General features: G+C 42.6%; 1 protein-coding gene across 9 annotated transcripts in view; it reads right to left on the bottom strand.

The window, feature by feature from the left end:
• Positions 1–14,170, bottom strand: part of DYRK4 (dual specificity tyrosine phosphorylation regulated kinase 4) — a 45,410-nt gene extending 31,240 nt beyond the window's left edge. For 8 of the 9 annotated variants that reach the window (XM_081129255.1, XM_081129257.1, XM_081129253.1 and 5 more), the window contains exons 1-3: positions 14,083–14,170; positions 8,237–8,330; positions 3,792–3,821 (exon numbers count right to left, since the gene is read on the bottom strand). In XM_081129255.1, coding sequence (XP_080985381.1) covers positions 3,792–3,821; positions 8,237–8,323 — 117 coding nt within the window. In that variant the 5' untranslated portion in view covers positions 8,324–8,330; positions 14,083–14,170. Of the gene's footprint in view, positions 1–3,791; positions 3,822–8,236; positions 8,331–12,189; positions 12,263–14,082 lie in introns of those variants that run through there. The other variant, XM_081129254.1, reaches the window with a different exon arrangement.
• Between the last annotated feature and the right edge of the window lie 1,205 nt (positions 14,171–15,375).

Here is a 15,375-nt window from a genome sequence, read left to right as displayed (position 1 = left end):
GTTCATTTAGGAAAGAAAGGCTCCACAAGCCCTCTCAGGCGGGAGCCCATTCCCATGAGTCACACTAGCATGTGACATCTACATCAGGATGGAGGAAGGAGCACATAGAAAGGCGACATCTCTAGTCCTATGCTCTGCATCCATGTTCTCTCCCCAGTGCCTCTCCACTTCCCCTTCCCTATTTTGCATTCTCACCATGCTAAGCCCCCACTCCCAACATGCACAGTTTACCCACTGGCCACAGGGGTGTACATTTCCCGCTGAGCTAAAGGATAACACGCCTGGTCCCTATGTAGGGCTAGTTAGGGCAGAACCCTGAGACACACAGCCTCCTCTTATTACCTTGGACTGAGCCCTGGATGTCCTCAGCGGTAAAGTGCAGGGGAGAAAGCACCTGGGCTCTCAGCAAGCATCAGAGCCGCCTGGGCCCCTGCCCCTAGGCCCCCCAACCTTTTCAGAAAGGCACACCTCCATCAAACTACCCTGCCTCGATCATATCTTACAGGCTATTTTTCTATTTTTCTCAGCTGGCTCCCTGTCTTTTCCTTCTCCCAGTTTGAGGGAAAAAAAAATAAAAAATCCCCAAGTGCTTGCTCTAGGTTGGATGGGCAGATAAAGCTCAAGTTATGTGATATCAAATCACAGCTTCCTCCTTGCAGGCTCCATAATCCCTTCTCAGAGGCCAGAGCAGCTGAGAGTTCAAAACATGCATGAATGCAGGAAGAGGGGTGGTGAGGAGAGAGAAGAGAAACTCATGGGGATTCTCTAACAAACACAAGTTCACGATTCGGTCCAGTAGAGCACCACAGAGAGCTGGGAGAAAGGGACGTGCCCAGGCTCCTCACATCCCTAAGCTACTATGGCTGGCAGACCTTGGGCAAATCACAGCTTCTCTCCCACTGCTGCTTCTAGCTGATTCCTCCCTTAAAGCCCCTTTACTGTGTGTGAGAAAGCCCAGGGTGCCTAGCCAGAGGGGAGTGGCCTTCTCTTTACACCCACAGCCACGGCTGGCCCCTGAAGACCATTAGTAAAGGGAATGTGACCAGCCACTTGGGAGGACCAAGTTTTCATCTCTCTGATGCATGTCCTCCCCAGGGACCTGCCCACCAGGCTATGCTCCTGGTGGAAAAAGACCCTGGCCACCCTTAGGCTTGAGGGAAGGGCAAGAGCATACGCCTGTAAGCCCAGATTCTTGGAGCCGTTTTCAAATGCACTCAGTGAAAGGCCTTGGGGGAGATACTGCCCCTTCCAGACCTCTGGACATGGAAAATTGTGAAAAATTGTGGTCCTGGAAGTCACCTTAGGGAACCTGTAGTTAAATACCCTCATTTTACAGATGGAGAAAGAGAAGCTAAGGAGGTATCCAACTGACTTGGCCAAGATAACACAACAGTAGCAGACCTGCGTCTAGAATCTATGCACCTTAGTGCCAGTCTACTGTACAGGGCTGACATCAGATTGACCTCCCCTGACCTCTTTTCTGTTCTGCTATGAAACTGGGTGTGAAGGGATTATAAAGCACTTCCCCTCTAAATATCTCTAATTAAAAATAAGATCATGTTTTTATTGTGATGTTGACAATAGCAAGAAATACTGAGGAAGCAAGTGTTTATTCTATTTAATTATATAAATTAGACACTAATAGGAGAAACCGTGGAGGGTGAAGAGGTATAGGGGAACTCTACTTTTGCTCAATTTTTTCATAAACCTAAAACTGCCTTAAATATAAAGTACATTAAAAATGGGCAAGCCATGCTCTGGTCTGTGTGGGTCAGTTGGTTGGAGCCTCGTTCCGTGCATGGGAAGATCTCTGGCTCGACTCCTGGTCAGGGCACATACCTAGGTTTAAAGTTCGATCCCTGGTTGGAGCCAATCGATGTTTCTTTCTTTCTTCCTTCCTCTCTTTCTCTCTCTCTCAAATCAATTTTTAAAAAGTGGGCAAGCTTGCCCGCTGGTGTGGCTGAATTGGTTGGGCATCGTCCTATGCACCAAGAGGTCATCAGTTCAATTCTGGGTCAGGGCACATGCCCAGGGTTCAGGCTTGATCCCCAGTAGGGGGTGTGCAGGAGGCAGCTGATTGATATTTCTATCTCTCCCTCACCCTCTCCCTCTCTATTTCTCTCTCCCTCTCCCTTCCTCTTTCTAAAATCAATTTTATAAAACATATTTTAAAATAATTTTTAAAAGTGGGCAAGCCAATATACAACTTCAAAGGATTAGTAAATTCTTTGAGTAGTTTGTATTTATTTATAAATAAAAATACATATATTTATTTACATATTATTTATGTTTACTTATATATTATTTATATTTATTTTATATATATTTTATATATTCTTTGTAGAATTATTTTGTAGAATCATTCTTTGTAAAATATATTTTATATATTTTATAATCACTAAGAAAAAGATAACACAACAGAAAAATATTTAAGCAAAAGAAGACATGACCAGGTACCTCACAGAAGAAGAAACACAAATAGCCAATAAACACATGAAACAGGTTCAATCTCATTAATAGTCATCAAAATGCAAATTAAAATACATTATCATATTGTTACCTATCTACTAAGTGGGTAAAATAAAAAACCGCTCTATATCAAGTGATCAAAAGGATGTCGAGCAACTGGAATTCATACATACTAATGGGGGCAAAATTCATCAAGACCAATGTTTCAGAAAACCGTTTGGCATTATCTGGTACAGTTAAGCATTGACATACCCTGGTACCCAGCAATTCCCCCTCTAACTATATCCTCTAGAAACCTCTGCATATATGCAGTAGGAGAAATGCTCCACATTCACAGCAGCACCACTTTTAATAGCAAAGAACACAAGAAAAAAGACATGTGCTCATCAACCGTTAAACTGGTAGGAAGTGTGATGTGCTCATACAATCGAATATATAGTGAAACTGATTTATAAACAGGTAACCAAGAACAGAGGTGATATTCACAGTAGCTACAGGGTACAGACACTGATCCGTCAGAATGAAGGCCTGACCAATCCAAGGCAAAGCCAGCTGAATGCGGTGCCACACATGCTAGCTTAGTTCTAAGCATGAAAAGCGAGTTGCAGAACAAAAACATGCAAAATATATCAGTACATGCTTTAGGAGATTTAGAAACATATAAAGAAAAGCAATGTCATAATAGATGTAAAACTCAAGACAGCTGTTATCTCGGAGGGGGTCAGTGAACAGGGTGAGATAAGGTGGGGAGGGGCACCCAGAGTACTTCTTTCGTAAATTGTGTGTTGGATACACACAAGGGGTTCACTGTGTTATTATTCTTTATACCTTACACATATACTTAATATTCTTTAATATGTACTGTACTCAACATTTAATAATAAAAAGCATTTTTTGAAAAGCATTAATGAATTACAGAATAAAATCAGAATCCTGATTTCAGCTTTTATTAGCAGAATTAGGTAACTTGCTTAATCTCTTAGGATCCTAATTTTCTCCTCTGTAAAGTGGGGGTGATGACCACTTTAATACTGTTGAAAGGAGCAAATGTAAAACACTGAGCACATGTGGGGTGGGGGTTGTCTTTCTAACGTCTCCCCATCCCCACTTCCAATGTCAAACAGAGAGACTCCATTTGCCATGGCCTGAGGAAGCTTTCAAAGAGAAGTTCTCTGTTCTCTCTGATTAATGCTGGGACTCGGAGGTGCTCCCCATGCCTGTTTCAAGTCCTTGACATAGCCATTGGAGATAAACTCAAGCCTTTGTTCTCTGGGTCCTAATTGAGAGCAACAGGAATTTAGAACAAAGGAACCAGTACTTACTCCGTAGATCTCGGAGGGAAAAATGGGGCCCTAGGAGAGAATGGGGAAAAGTAGGTAAGTGGCCTTCCTCAAACACCAAATGCACCCCAAACATAGATATTACATTGTCTCATACAAGGTGGGGTAAGAGTAGGTTTACAGTTGTGAGAACGTGAGACAGATTTTATTCTTGTATTATTATTTATTAATTATTGTATTATTTTCCCAATGAACAACTGTAAACCTACCTTTGCCCCCCCGTGTGCCCATTTTTCATTGAGCCACCAATTCTAGATCGGCTGTTTGTTGTTATAGTTTAAATGTATTAATTCTTAGTTCTGTGTCCCTTATAAGCTCTTCTAGTCTGAGCTTTTCATTTGCATTTAAAAGGTGAATTCATTACCATAATTAACAACGTACCACACTGAAAACCTAGACAAAACTGGCAATTGGAATCTTTGCTTTTTGTTCTCTCTTTAGTTATGATTGACTGGGCTTCCAATATCTGCCAGGCAGCAAGCCCGCAGCAATCAGAAGATGGAAGAATAAGTATTCCAGTTTTGCAACCAGCAAACAGAGTGACTTAATAACATAGCCAGGGTCTCACAGCTGGTGTTTAAGTAGACATCTGTCCCCATGTGACAGAAAGAAACTTAAAAAAAATGTCCGTGACTTCCTAGAAATTCTGATTTCAGTGGTCTTTAAAACCTCCCCCAGGTGACTGTAAATATGTAATATACAACCAAGGCTGAGATCCACTGCTTAAATTCAATCTCAACTCTTTTTTTTTTTTTAATCCTCACTCGAGGATATTTTTTCCATTGCTTTTCAGGGAGAGTGGAGGGGGGGAGAGAGAGAAACATTGATGTGAGAGAGACACATGGATTGGTTGCCTCCTGCACGTGCCCCAACCAGGACCAGGGATCGAGCCTGCAACTGAGGTACATGTCCTTGGCTGGAATCATACCCGGGACCCTTCAGTCCACAGGCCAAAGCTCTAACCACTGAGCAACCGGCTAGGGCCAATCTCAACTCTTGACAGCTGAGGAAATGAGGGCTGGTCATTACCATTCTCAGTATGTAAATGTACCACCTGATCTTTCTACAAAGAACCCCAGTGTTAAGCTGCATGAGAGGTTTATTCTGGGGTGTTGTAGTTCTGTTTTGCTCTCCATTGTATCTCCAGCGCTCAGAGCAATGCCTGAAATGGGTAGGCTCTCAGTATGTGCTCTGTGATGGAGCTTCCACTCCAGAGCAACTATCTGTAAAACATAGTGAAAGCTACATGTGTAACTTAAAATTTCCCGGTAGCCACATTAAAAAAGTAAAAAGAGCCCTGGCAGCATAGCTCAGTTGGTTAGAGCATTGTCCCCATACGCCAAGGTTTCAGATTTGATCCTCTGTCAAGGCACATACAAGAATCAACCAATGAATTCATAAGTAGATGGAGCAACAAATCAATGTTTCTCTCTCCCCTTTCCTCTCTTTCTCTCAAATCTATCACTACAATGTTTTTTAAAAAAGTAAAAAGAAACAGATGAAATTAATTTTAACAATATGTTGTATTTAATAATATATTCAGGATACTATATTAATATGTAATCGGTATAAAACTAGTTTTGAATTATTAAGGTATTAACATACTATAAAATTCACCAAGTTATAAAAAAGTATCAATCAGATATTTTACATTCATTTCTTCACACCAGGCCTTTGAAATGTGGTGTGTATGTTTCCCTTACAGCACACCTCACACCTGCATGTGGACCAGCCCCATGTCAGGGGCTTCAGAGCCTCATGTGGCCAGTGGCTGCAACACTGAACAGTGCAGTTCTCAAGGGGGAGGCAGACAGTAAACACGTAAAGAAACACATGCATAATATAGTTAGAAAAGGTGGTGAGGGGAGGTATTCAGCAATTCAATAACTTAAAGGATAGAAGAACAATAGCACAAGTACCTAATCCTCCAGTGCTGAAAATAGAAAATGTGGCTTAAGCAAGCTTTCAGATATACTGTGTAGCGCTTACTCAGCAATTATCAGGGAAATTGTAAAGTAACACCTTAAGTTAACAGAGCTCCTTTCCCCAGGCCTCACCCAGGTTCTTCTCCTGAGGCCAAATGGGAGACTCTGCAGTCTTGCTGGTTCCTCGGGTCCCAGAAGTCGGCTGCAAGGCAACACTGTTCTATTTGAATAGAGATGCAGAACAGCCCAAAATCCTCCAACTTCCTGGCTGAGATAACTGAGCTCCAAAAATCCTCCAACTTACTAGCTGAGATAACCGAGCTCCAAAAATCCTCCAACTTACTAGCTGAGATAACTGAGCTCCAGAAACTGAGAGTATTTTCCTGAAGGGCAGAGAGAGCTTGTGTAATCGAGAGCCACTCAGAGTTCTGTGGTCCTTGACAGCTAAGCAAGGATAGGACTCTCGGTAGACATCAAACACAAAGGGCTTGCTGCAGTCAATGGATCTTTAATATTTTACCATGTTTTAGACAAATGGATGGGGGCATTTTAAAAAGAATCATATATTACTGTATACTATAGATTATTATATTAATATAATCATATGTTACTATTACAAATATTAGAAATTGTGTATTACTGAATACTATACTAAGATGTGTTGTCTTAAAGCCAGGTGAAATCAATTATTAAAAATTACATTTAAAAAATTCCCTTAGCTGAAATACTACCAAGAATCGTGTAGAAAATACTTACATATTTAATACTTACATATTATAAACATATTTATCACATATTAAATATCATAAAATAAATATAAATTATTATTAACTTATTTAAATATCCAAAATATTTTTTCAACACCTGCTTGGGGCAGTTGATATGCCGAGATTCATAACTTTCTTATCTTCAATGTTTTTTAGGTGAAAGGATTATAATTCATTCTTTTCATCCTCTAGTTAATATAACTACCCACTGAAACTCAAGCTTTTATGTTCGAGGGCAGTTATTGATTTGTCTGCATTTTATCACTTAAGCCTATTCAATTCATTGGATAAGAAGTCCAGTGGGAGAAAATAAAGATGGTGAAAAGACCTTTATTTAGGGCCCATCATTTAATTACCAATGTAAAGACAATAGTTATAAGTTTAAATAGTATTTTTAAATGATATTGTCCATTTGCCAGCAGTTATCATAAAATACAACATAAATGAATTTATCTTTAGTGTGATTTTTAATTTTATTTTTGACAATTCCTATCACTATAACTGCAGCAAAATTTGTTTTCCTTAAAATTAAAATAAATATATTAAGGAATTATATATGATGACATTTAACAGAGTTGACATTACCCAGCAAAGAGGTATGGAATAGAGTGGTTAAGGATATAGGTTTGCGCCCGGCCGGGTGTGGCTCAGCTGTTGAGCATCCACCTAGGATCCAGGTGGATTAGGGGTTCAATTCCCAGTCAGGGCACATGCCCGGGTTGTGGGCTCGATCAATGACTCTCATCATTGATGTTTCTGTTTCTCTCTCTCTCCCTCTCCCTTCCTCTCTCTGAAATCAATAAAGATATATTTTTTTAAAAAAAGAAAATAGATTTGCCTTGTACACTGTTAGTGGGAATGTAAATTAGTGCAGCTACTATAAGGCTCCTCAAAAATTAGAAAGAGAGCTACTGTATGAGCTAGCAATACCACCCCTGAGCATTTACCTGAAAAATATGAAAACACTTATTCGTAAAAAGATATATACCCCTATGTTCATTGCAGCGTTATTTACAATTGCCAAGACAAGGAAAACCACCTCAGAGTCCACGGACTAATGACGGGATAAAGAAGATGTGGTACCTACCTGCAAGGAATATTACTCAGCCAGAAAAAGATGGGATATTGCCGCAATATCCCATCTTTTTCTGTCTGAGTAATATTCCTTGTAGGTATATTGTGGATAAATCTTGAGATTATAATGCTAAGTGAAATAAGCTAGATAGTGAAGGACAAGAACTGTATGATTCCACTCATATGTGGAATATAAACCAAAAAGTAACAAATGAACTAACAAAACAAACAAGATCAAACTCATAGATCCAGACAAAGGATGGTGGTTACCAGAGGGGAAGGTGGGTAGAGGGAGGGCTAAGCGGGTAAACGGAGTCAAACAAATAGTAAGGGAAGGAAAATAGGCTTTAGGTGGTGAGCACACAATAGGGTACATAGAGGTCAAATTATAATCTTGTACACCTGAAAATGATATAGTGTTATTAACCAATGTCACTCTAATACATTAATATAAAAAGATATTAACTAAAGAAAAAAAAGACTATATACATTTGAATTCTGCCCGCCATTCACTAGTTATGGCCATGGGTAGCTAACTTCATTCGAATCAGTTACTCCGTCTGTAAAATGCTTGGGGCACAACAATCGCCACTGGGTCCTGGGTCCCCAAGTCTTCGGACGATACCATTCTGTTCCCCAAATGAAATTCCAGGATCCTTACCTTCACAAAGGTGAGATTTGGTTTCTTTTTTGCTTTCAATATTGGGAAGGATGTCAAACTGCCTTTCCTTGGCTTTTTAGCATCCATTTTAGCTCTGCAAGAGGGACAGTAAAAAAATTAATTGGCAATAAGAGCAAAATATAAGCAACGGCCCCCACACCCAGGCATGTAAAGAACACAGGGCAGGCTTGGAGGGAAAAGCATGGCAGGCCTAAACGCAGCGGCTGAGTCTCTGCTGCTCCTTCCATTTCCCTCTGGTGGCCCGAGGTACGGGGATGGGGAGTCTTGGCTTTAGTCCTCATGTGCTTAGGGCAGAGGGAGCCAGGGGCCAGGGAAGGAATAGGACCTAATGAGGTGGTGAGTAGCTTAGGTTACCAAGAGAAAAGACCCATTTCCCCGAGCTAACTGCAAAGTAAAGCAGTCTCTGGCCACAAATACCTTTTGTCCTAAAATATAGATATATTAGTGGTTACTCGGTAGCTTAACGCCTGTAGAAAAAGAAGTGGAACGGGAAGCACTTGCTAGAAACACTGTCCCTGGATCTCATTTGGCCATTTTTGTACCTCCTTCTTTCAGAGCACAGCTCTACGGATAAGTAATGCGCTGTAAGGTGAAAAAATAACTCCCATAAGTGTATGGAATCCAGTTAAAGTGGTGACTTATGTAAGAGGAAGGCCGCGTCTGAGAGCACACTCATGCCACTGGTGGACTCCTGCCGCGTCAGCAGGCCACTGTGAAACCCCAGTCTCGTGGAAGTCCTTTTTCAGCCCCTAACACTAGAAAGAGCAGAGGGAATTAAGAATACATGGAATAGGGACAGAACAGGAACCAGCACAAATGCCGTCACAGCTTCTGCAAATCCCTCCGTAGGTAGGTTCTTACAGATACTATGATACATAGTGAAAGCATCACAATTTTGAAGTTATTCAGAGGACTGAAGACAAGTCACACCAACATTATTGAAGCATAATGTTGAAAATCAAGAATCACTTGTCTATATATAAGAAGTGCATATAAAAATATGGCACATATGTATTATAAAATATGATATAGCCATTTAAAAAAATGAGGTATTTATGTATGTCCATAATATATTGAGTAAAGACAGAAAAAAATGTATAATATGATTCCATATTTACTTAAGAGAAAACAAGATGTTCACGTCTTTATCAGGCATACTGAAGGATCTAGAAAACAAACTGTAAAATGTTTAGTGGGGAGTGGGGCTGGGGGAGGTAAGTAGGAACATTCATTTTACACACACACACAAATATGAAAAAACCCTGCACAGAGGCAAGCAAAAGTAATAGTTGTTTCTCTGCAAATGATCATGGTTTCCCTTCTCCCTACCCTTCCTTCCTTTCTACAAACACTTGCTGAGAAATTCCTCCCATAAACCTGACATGACCTCTGCCCTCAGGGAGCGCTCATTCTCCAGGCGGGGAGACGCATGGAGACAGGTCATTAGGGTGCTTGCAACCAACGCAGTAACAGAGGTCTGGGCAAAGAGCTAAAGGAGCACACTTCAGTGTGGTGACAAACTCTGCTGGTAGAGCTGAAGAAGCCTTCACACCTGAGCAGGGTAGAACTGTCCTTGAAAAATAAACAGGACAGGCATAGAGTCAAGGGCAGATGGATGAAACTGTGCAAAGCATAAGATCACTGCCTTTTCCAGAAATTTTGAGTATAGTACCTGGACATTGTTGGTGGAGGGCCAGAGAAGAGGTTAGATTATAAAGAGTCGCATAGTCCATGTAGGGTGTTGGGGCCTCTGTGGCTATTCTAAGGGTGACAAGATCAGATTTGCATTTTAGAGCCATCTCTCTGGCAATCCCATGGAGCATGGTCTGGAGGAGCTCAGGTAGAAAGCCATCTCAAGCATCCAGACAAGCGATAATAAGGGCCTCCACCGGGGCAGTGGCAGTGAGGACAGAGTGGAAGAATGAACCTGGGAATAACTTTGGAGACAGAAATGGTAGAATTTTGGCTATCGATTCAGTGTGGGCTTTATAAAATCCAAACACTGAGAAAGAATAAATACAATTTTTCCTGCCAAGGTTCTGTGTCAAATGCTCCCTTCATTTACTTCACAGGGAAGTAGAAGATAAACGCCGATGTGTCTCTTTCCAAGGAAGTGGAGCTCTTTCTTCGGTTCAGTTTTGGTAGCTCTGTAGGTGAAGAGAACCTGAAACCTGAAGAAGATGCTGAGGAATGTTGGGAGTCTAGTCTTAGTGCTGTCCCATATAGATTTTGAGCAGTCACTTGTCTTCTCTATACTCAGTGTTCCCATCTGTAAAATGACAAGGGGGGACTAGATGACCTCTAATTTCCCTTCCAGTTCTAAGCTTCTTTGATTCTAACTCTACTAAATACTGCGAGATTAGGGGGGCGGGGAATGGTTCTGTTGTGATTTATTCCATGAGCTCCCTGCTTTGGATAATTCTGTGGTTATCAAAGAATTTTTTGCCTTTCTTAATGCATTCAGTCTGGCTTCCACTTACCCCATTACACTTTGCCCACACTCAAAGCTTCACAAATGCCACTTTTTATCCTCAAAATATATGGTGAGGTATGAAGTAAAGGAATTAAAATATGTTTTGTATCTTGTTTATGTATTGTGTGAAAGATTAAAGATAATGAATAAATTCAGCTCAGAACTAGAGTGAATATAACTTTGAGGAACTGAAACTAAAACTCAAAAATTCCTCCTGTTGATCCCTTACCCTTTGAGACAGCATGGTGGGGCCTGAAGAGTATTATGCTAAGTGAAATAAGCCAGTAAGAGAGTACTAAGTATCACATGATCTCACTCACATGTGGACTCTAATGAACAAAATAGATACAGAGACATAGGAGCATGGAACAGACTGATGAATCTCAGAGGGAAGGCAGGGGTGGGTCGGTGGGTGGGGAGAGGTTAACATAAGAATTTAAGTGCATATATGCATCACCCATGGACACAGACAATAGTGTGGTGAAGGCCTGGAGGGGAGAGTGCAGGGTGGAGGGGATCAATGAGGGGGAAAGGGGAACATTTGTAATACTTTCATCAGTAAAGATAAATTATTGTTTTAAAATTCCTCCTATTGTTTTACACGAAGATCAGAGCTTCCCTACCAATCTGTATCAGCCTATACTAGTCTCCTCTCTGGATTTCAACACTTTTGTCTGGGCACCATTTGTCACTTGGTCAACAGCTTTAGTGTTAATTATTTTAGGTGTATATATTTTTATCTCATTTTGTGAGTTCCTTGGGAACAGGGATGATGAGCTTGTGTTTTATTTTTATATTTCTCATAAGGTTGAGGACAATGGGTTATTTATTGAAAGCTCTTGGTACCCATTTGCTGGAGAGAGACATCTAAAATAGTTTAGATCAATTCATCAAAAATAAGTTTAGATCACCAAATACATGCCAGATACTGTACTAACCATGGGGGATTCAAAGATAAATAAAATAGAATCCTTGCTTTCAGGAGTTCAAAGTCTGGTAGGCAAAGCAGGCCCAAAAGCAGTGGTGCCAGTGTTACTTTGTGCACAGTATTTTATACATAATGAATTATCTGTGTACACCAAATGTCAATGCCCAGAAAGGAAATGTCTTTTTTGAGATTTACGTGTTATGATTTCAGTATTTCTATTGCAGTTGACAGTTGCTTGATCTTTATGCTCTTGGGGGGCTACCTTTGGAGCAGAAATTGTGGCCAGCTAGGACTTACAGGGATTCCCTTTGCATTTTTGTGAACAGGAGACAATGTACTTAATGTATTTATATTACTCTCACTTGTGCCAGAGAGAACTCCTTGACCCCTCTGCAGGTCTCCTGGAAACTCTTCATGGTCCAGGGACTCAGAGGCTCCTAAGAGCTGGAAGAGGTCATCTCGCCCATTTTCCCACCCTGGGCAGGGATACTCGTTAGACTAGAGCACCCATGGCAATCAGTCAGTCTGTACTTGAATATTTCTGGGACAGAGCTCACAGTTTTTCCAGGCGCCCCACTTCACACCCAGCTGTTAATCGATAATACGGCTGGTGCTTGGTAAATGTTGGTTGGAAGAAATGATATTGAGCAACATATCCTCCGCCAACACTTGTCATCCTCTGCAGAGCAACAAAGAAAACACCTACCCTCACTTCTGCTCAAGGGTTCTTGAGTATTCAAAACTGGCTTTTTGCCTCCCCATGCGCATACTCATCTCCAGGCATTCTGTGGTTTCATTTCAAACCCCTTCTCATGTGATCGAGTATCCAAGCATAAAAGAGAGAAGCTGTATTGATTGTTCCTGTTTTCTAATTTTTTATGACCTCTCTTAAAGTGGCTACAGCTTGCTAGTCTAAATTATGCTCTAATCAATGCTAAGTCAGGCAGTGACACTTTAATATCTTATCTGGTCACTGTGTTTCCAGTAAGGCCAGAATTTGCTCTTTTTTTTTTTTTCTGTCACAACACATACATGCTGGGTTTGGGGTCAGCTAAAACCACCGAGTCCCAGCGCTGGGCCTGCAGTTTGAGAAGCGCACATTCTAGCCAAGCTGCTGACAGTGTGGAGATGAAAGGGGACGTCAGGGAAGAGTGGCTGGCACATTGCTAGAGACTCCCTTCGGGCTGTCGGTACCCCTTTGATAAAGACTAAAACAAGGAAGGGAAATAAAAGACTCAAGTCACAGGACCAATCAGGTACAGACCACTGTGAAGAATTCCTTAGAACTAGATTTTATGTATCTACCACATGTAGGTGATTAAATCTCTCAAGCAAGGCTGGTCACAAAGGACACTTCTATTTGTCATTTCTTAGTTCTCATATGATCGAGTATCCAAGCATAATAGAGGGAAGCTGTACTGATTGTCCCATTTTCATTTAAATAGCCTCACATATTTGCCAAGTCTCTATATAAACCTGAACAGTGAAGCGTGAATTAAGATTGTTGACTGTCAATTTAAAACCTGCCCCAGGGAGTCACAAGTTACTTAAGCCCTGAATTGGCTGATGGATATTTCAAACATAGCAAATACCACGAATCAACAACACTTTAAAAAAAAAAAAAAATCCCAAAGTTTGCATCGTCCACCCCCTTTTGAAGGGAAAAAAAAAAAAAAAATGCTAGCACTGGGAATGACCCCAGAGCAGCAAATAGCACCTGAAAGTGTTGCTCTGGATGAACACACCTCAAAGCGCTCTCTTGGCAAGGACTGGGCTCTGGCTGAGCTGGAGGTGCAGGGCTATGGGCTGGGTCGGAATAGCCTAGTAGCAGCCAGACCGTCCACCGAGAATGGTCAGGGATTCACTTTGGACGGAGAGGTCCGTAGAAGCAGTGAACATAAAGAAAGGGGGGAGGGGCTGCCGCCGTCTCAGTGGTTGAGCACCGACCTAGGATCCAGGAGATCCAGGTTGATTCCCGGTCAGGGCACATGCCCGGGTTGCGGGCTGGATCCCCAGCAGGGGGCGTGCAGGAGGCAGCCGACCCATGCCTCTCTCATCATTGATGTTTCAACTCTCTCCCTCTCCCTTCTTCTCTCTGAAATCAATTAAAAAACATTAAAAAGAAGAAAGGGGGTAAGGAAGTTTTGTGCCCCGAGTTGTTGAGGTCAGGGCTGGAAGCAGTTTCGGGGTTCGTCTTAGGAGTTCGCTAAAACCCCTCTCTCCGCACCTCCGCCGAAGGCGGCGAGGCAACAGCGTTCCAGTAACAGGAAAGCTGCCGACGCCGGGTTGCGAGGCTGCAGCTGCTCAGCACGATCCAAAACTCCGTCTGCCGTCTCTCCGCCCCCGCGCCCGCCCCTCGCGCCGCCGACCGCACGCCCGCTCCGACCCGGTCCGGCCCGCTCGCCCGTCACGCGCCCCGCTTACCCCGCCTCCTGCCCCCATGGCCTCAGACGCGTCTTCCCCTGGAAGGGCCGCCGCCGGGACCTGCCTGGCTCCGCCTCGCGCGGGACCGCGCCCCGCCTCTCTCGCCTTTGTCCCCGAGGGGGTCTGGGCAGCTGGCGCCGACCCGGAGCCAGGGGGCAGCGGCCGGGGGACCACACCCTCCTCCCGTCGCCGTAGAAACTGCGCCCGCCCTTTTTGTGACTCCGGAGCTGAAAGGACTTAAGGCTCTGGTCCAGTCCCAAACCGCCTTTCCCCACCCACCTGAAAAACACCCCTCGTTTCCTCCTGCTCCCATTCTCTTAACCAAGTTCTTTAAAGTTTGGGACAGGAACTGAAGGACTTCCCGAGGCCCGAGCCTAGGATGACCAAACAAGACCAGACGCATGAAATTATCCCTGCCCTCTAAGGAACGTTATAGTTGAATGACAGTGGCGTGGTCTGAACGAATCCACAGTCTGGTCCTTAAACAGACATCCAAATAAAGCTTTTTGAAAAGCTGAGTTGAATTTCAATTTTCAAGGACAACTAGGAATTGGCAATGCAAAGGTGGCAAATAAGAACCAGTCTGAAGGCCCAGGATCCAGGACCACACAGTACCATGGGTGTCAGGCAGGGGTCGGACTAATTCAAAATATCTTGTGAGCGAAACAGGCTAAAGTGTATGTCTGTGGATTTTAAGCAGAGGGGTGTTCATGCTCAGACTTTTAGAAAATTCCCTCTGGCAATAATGGTATGGAGGGTAGGCCAGAGTAGGTCAAGAATCAAGGCAAGGAAGCCTGTTAAAAGTAGTTAAGCGATGATGTTTTGGAGTAACGGACAGCAAGTGGAAGGAGAGAACAGTTTTGAGCAATTGAGGAAATGAAACAGAGCTTGGTGATTGGATGTGAAGGTGATAATTCCTTAGGCACCTGACTGTGGGGTGCCATTTACTATCAGAAAATATAGGAGGGAAGACTTTGGGGTCAAGGGGGAGTATTATTGATTTAGTGATGACTTAATACATCAAATTATCAATGGACCAGGCAACAGGTCTTGTGCAGAAGGAGATCTGGACTGAAGATCCTAGGTTGGCAGACACTTTCATGTAGGTGACCACTGGAGGTTGAAATCACCCAAGTTTGTGTGTGTGTGTTTTTTATAAGGGTAGAAAAACAATAAAACCGCAGAATATGACACTATGGTGGGAGGAGTGGGTGTAGGTGACACAAGATTAGAAAGCTGCAAAATAATGAAGAGTAAGCAGGGAGGTGGGGAGAAATTATGAAAGAAGTGTTC

Source organism: Miniopterus schreibersii (assembly GCF_964146895.1).
Source record: "Miniopterus schreibersii genome assembly, chromosome: 2".
NCBI lineage: Eukaryota > Metazoa > Chordata > Mammalia > Chiroptera > Miniopteridae > Miniopterus > Miniopterus schreibersii.
The sequence above is the reverse complement of the archived record's forward strand: the minus strand, read 5'-3'. Positions and strand labels throughout refer to the sequence as shown.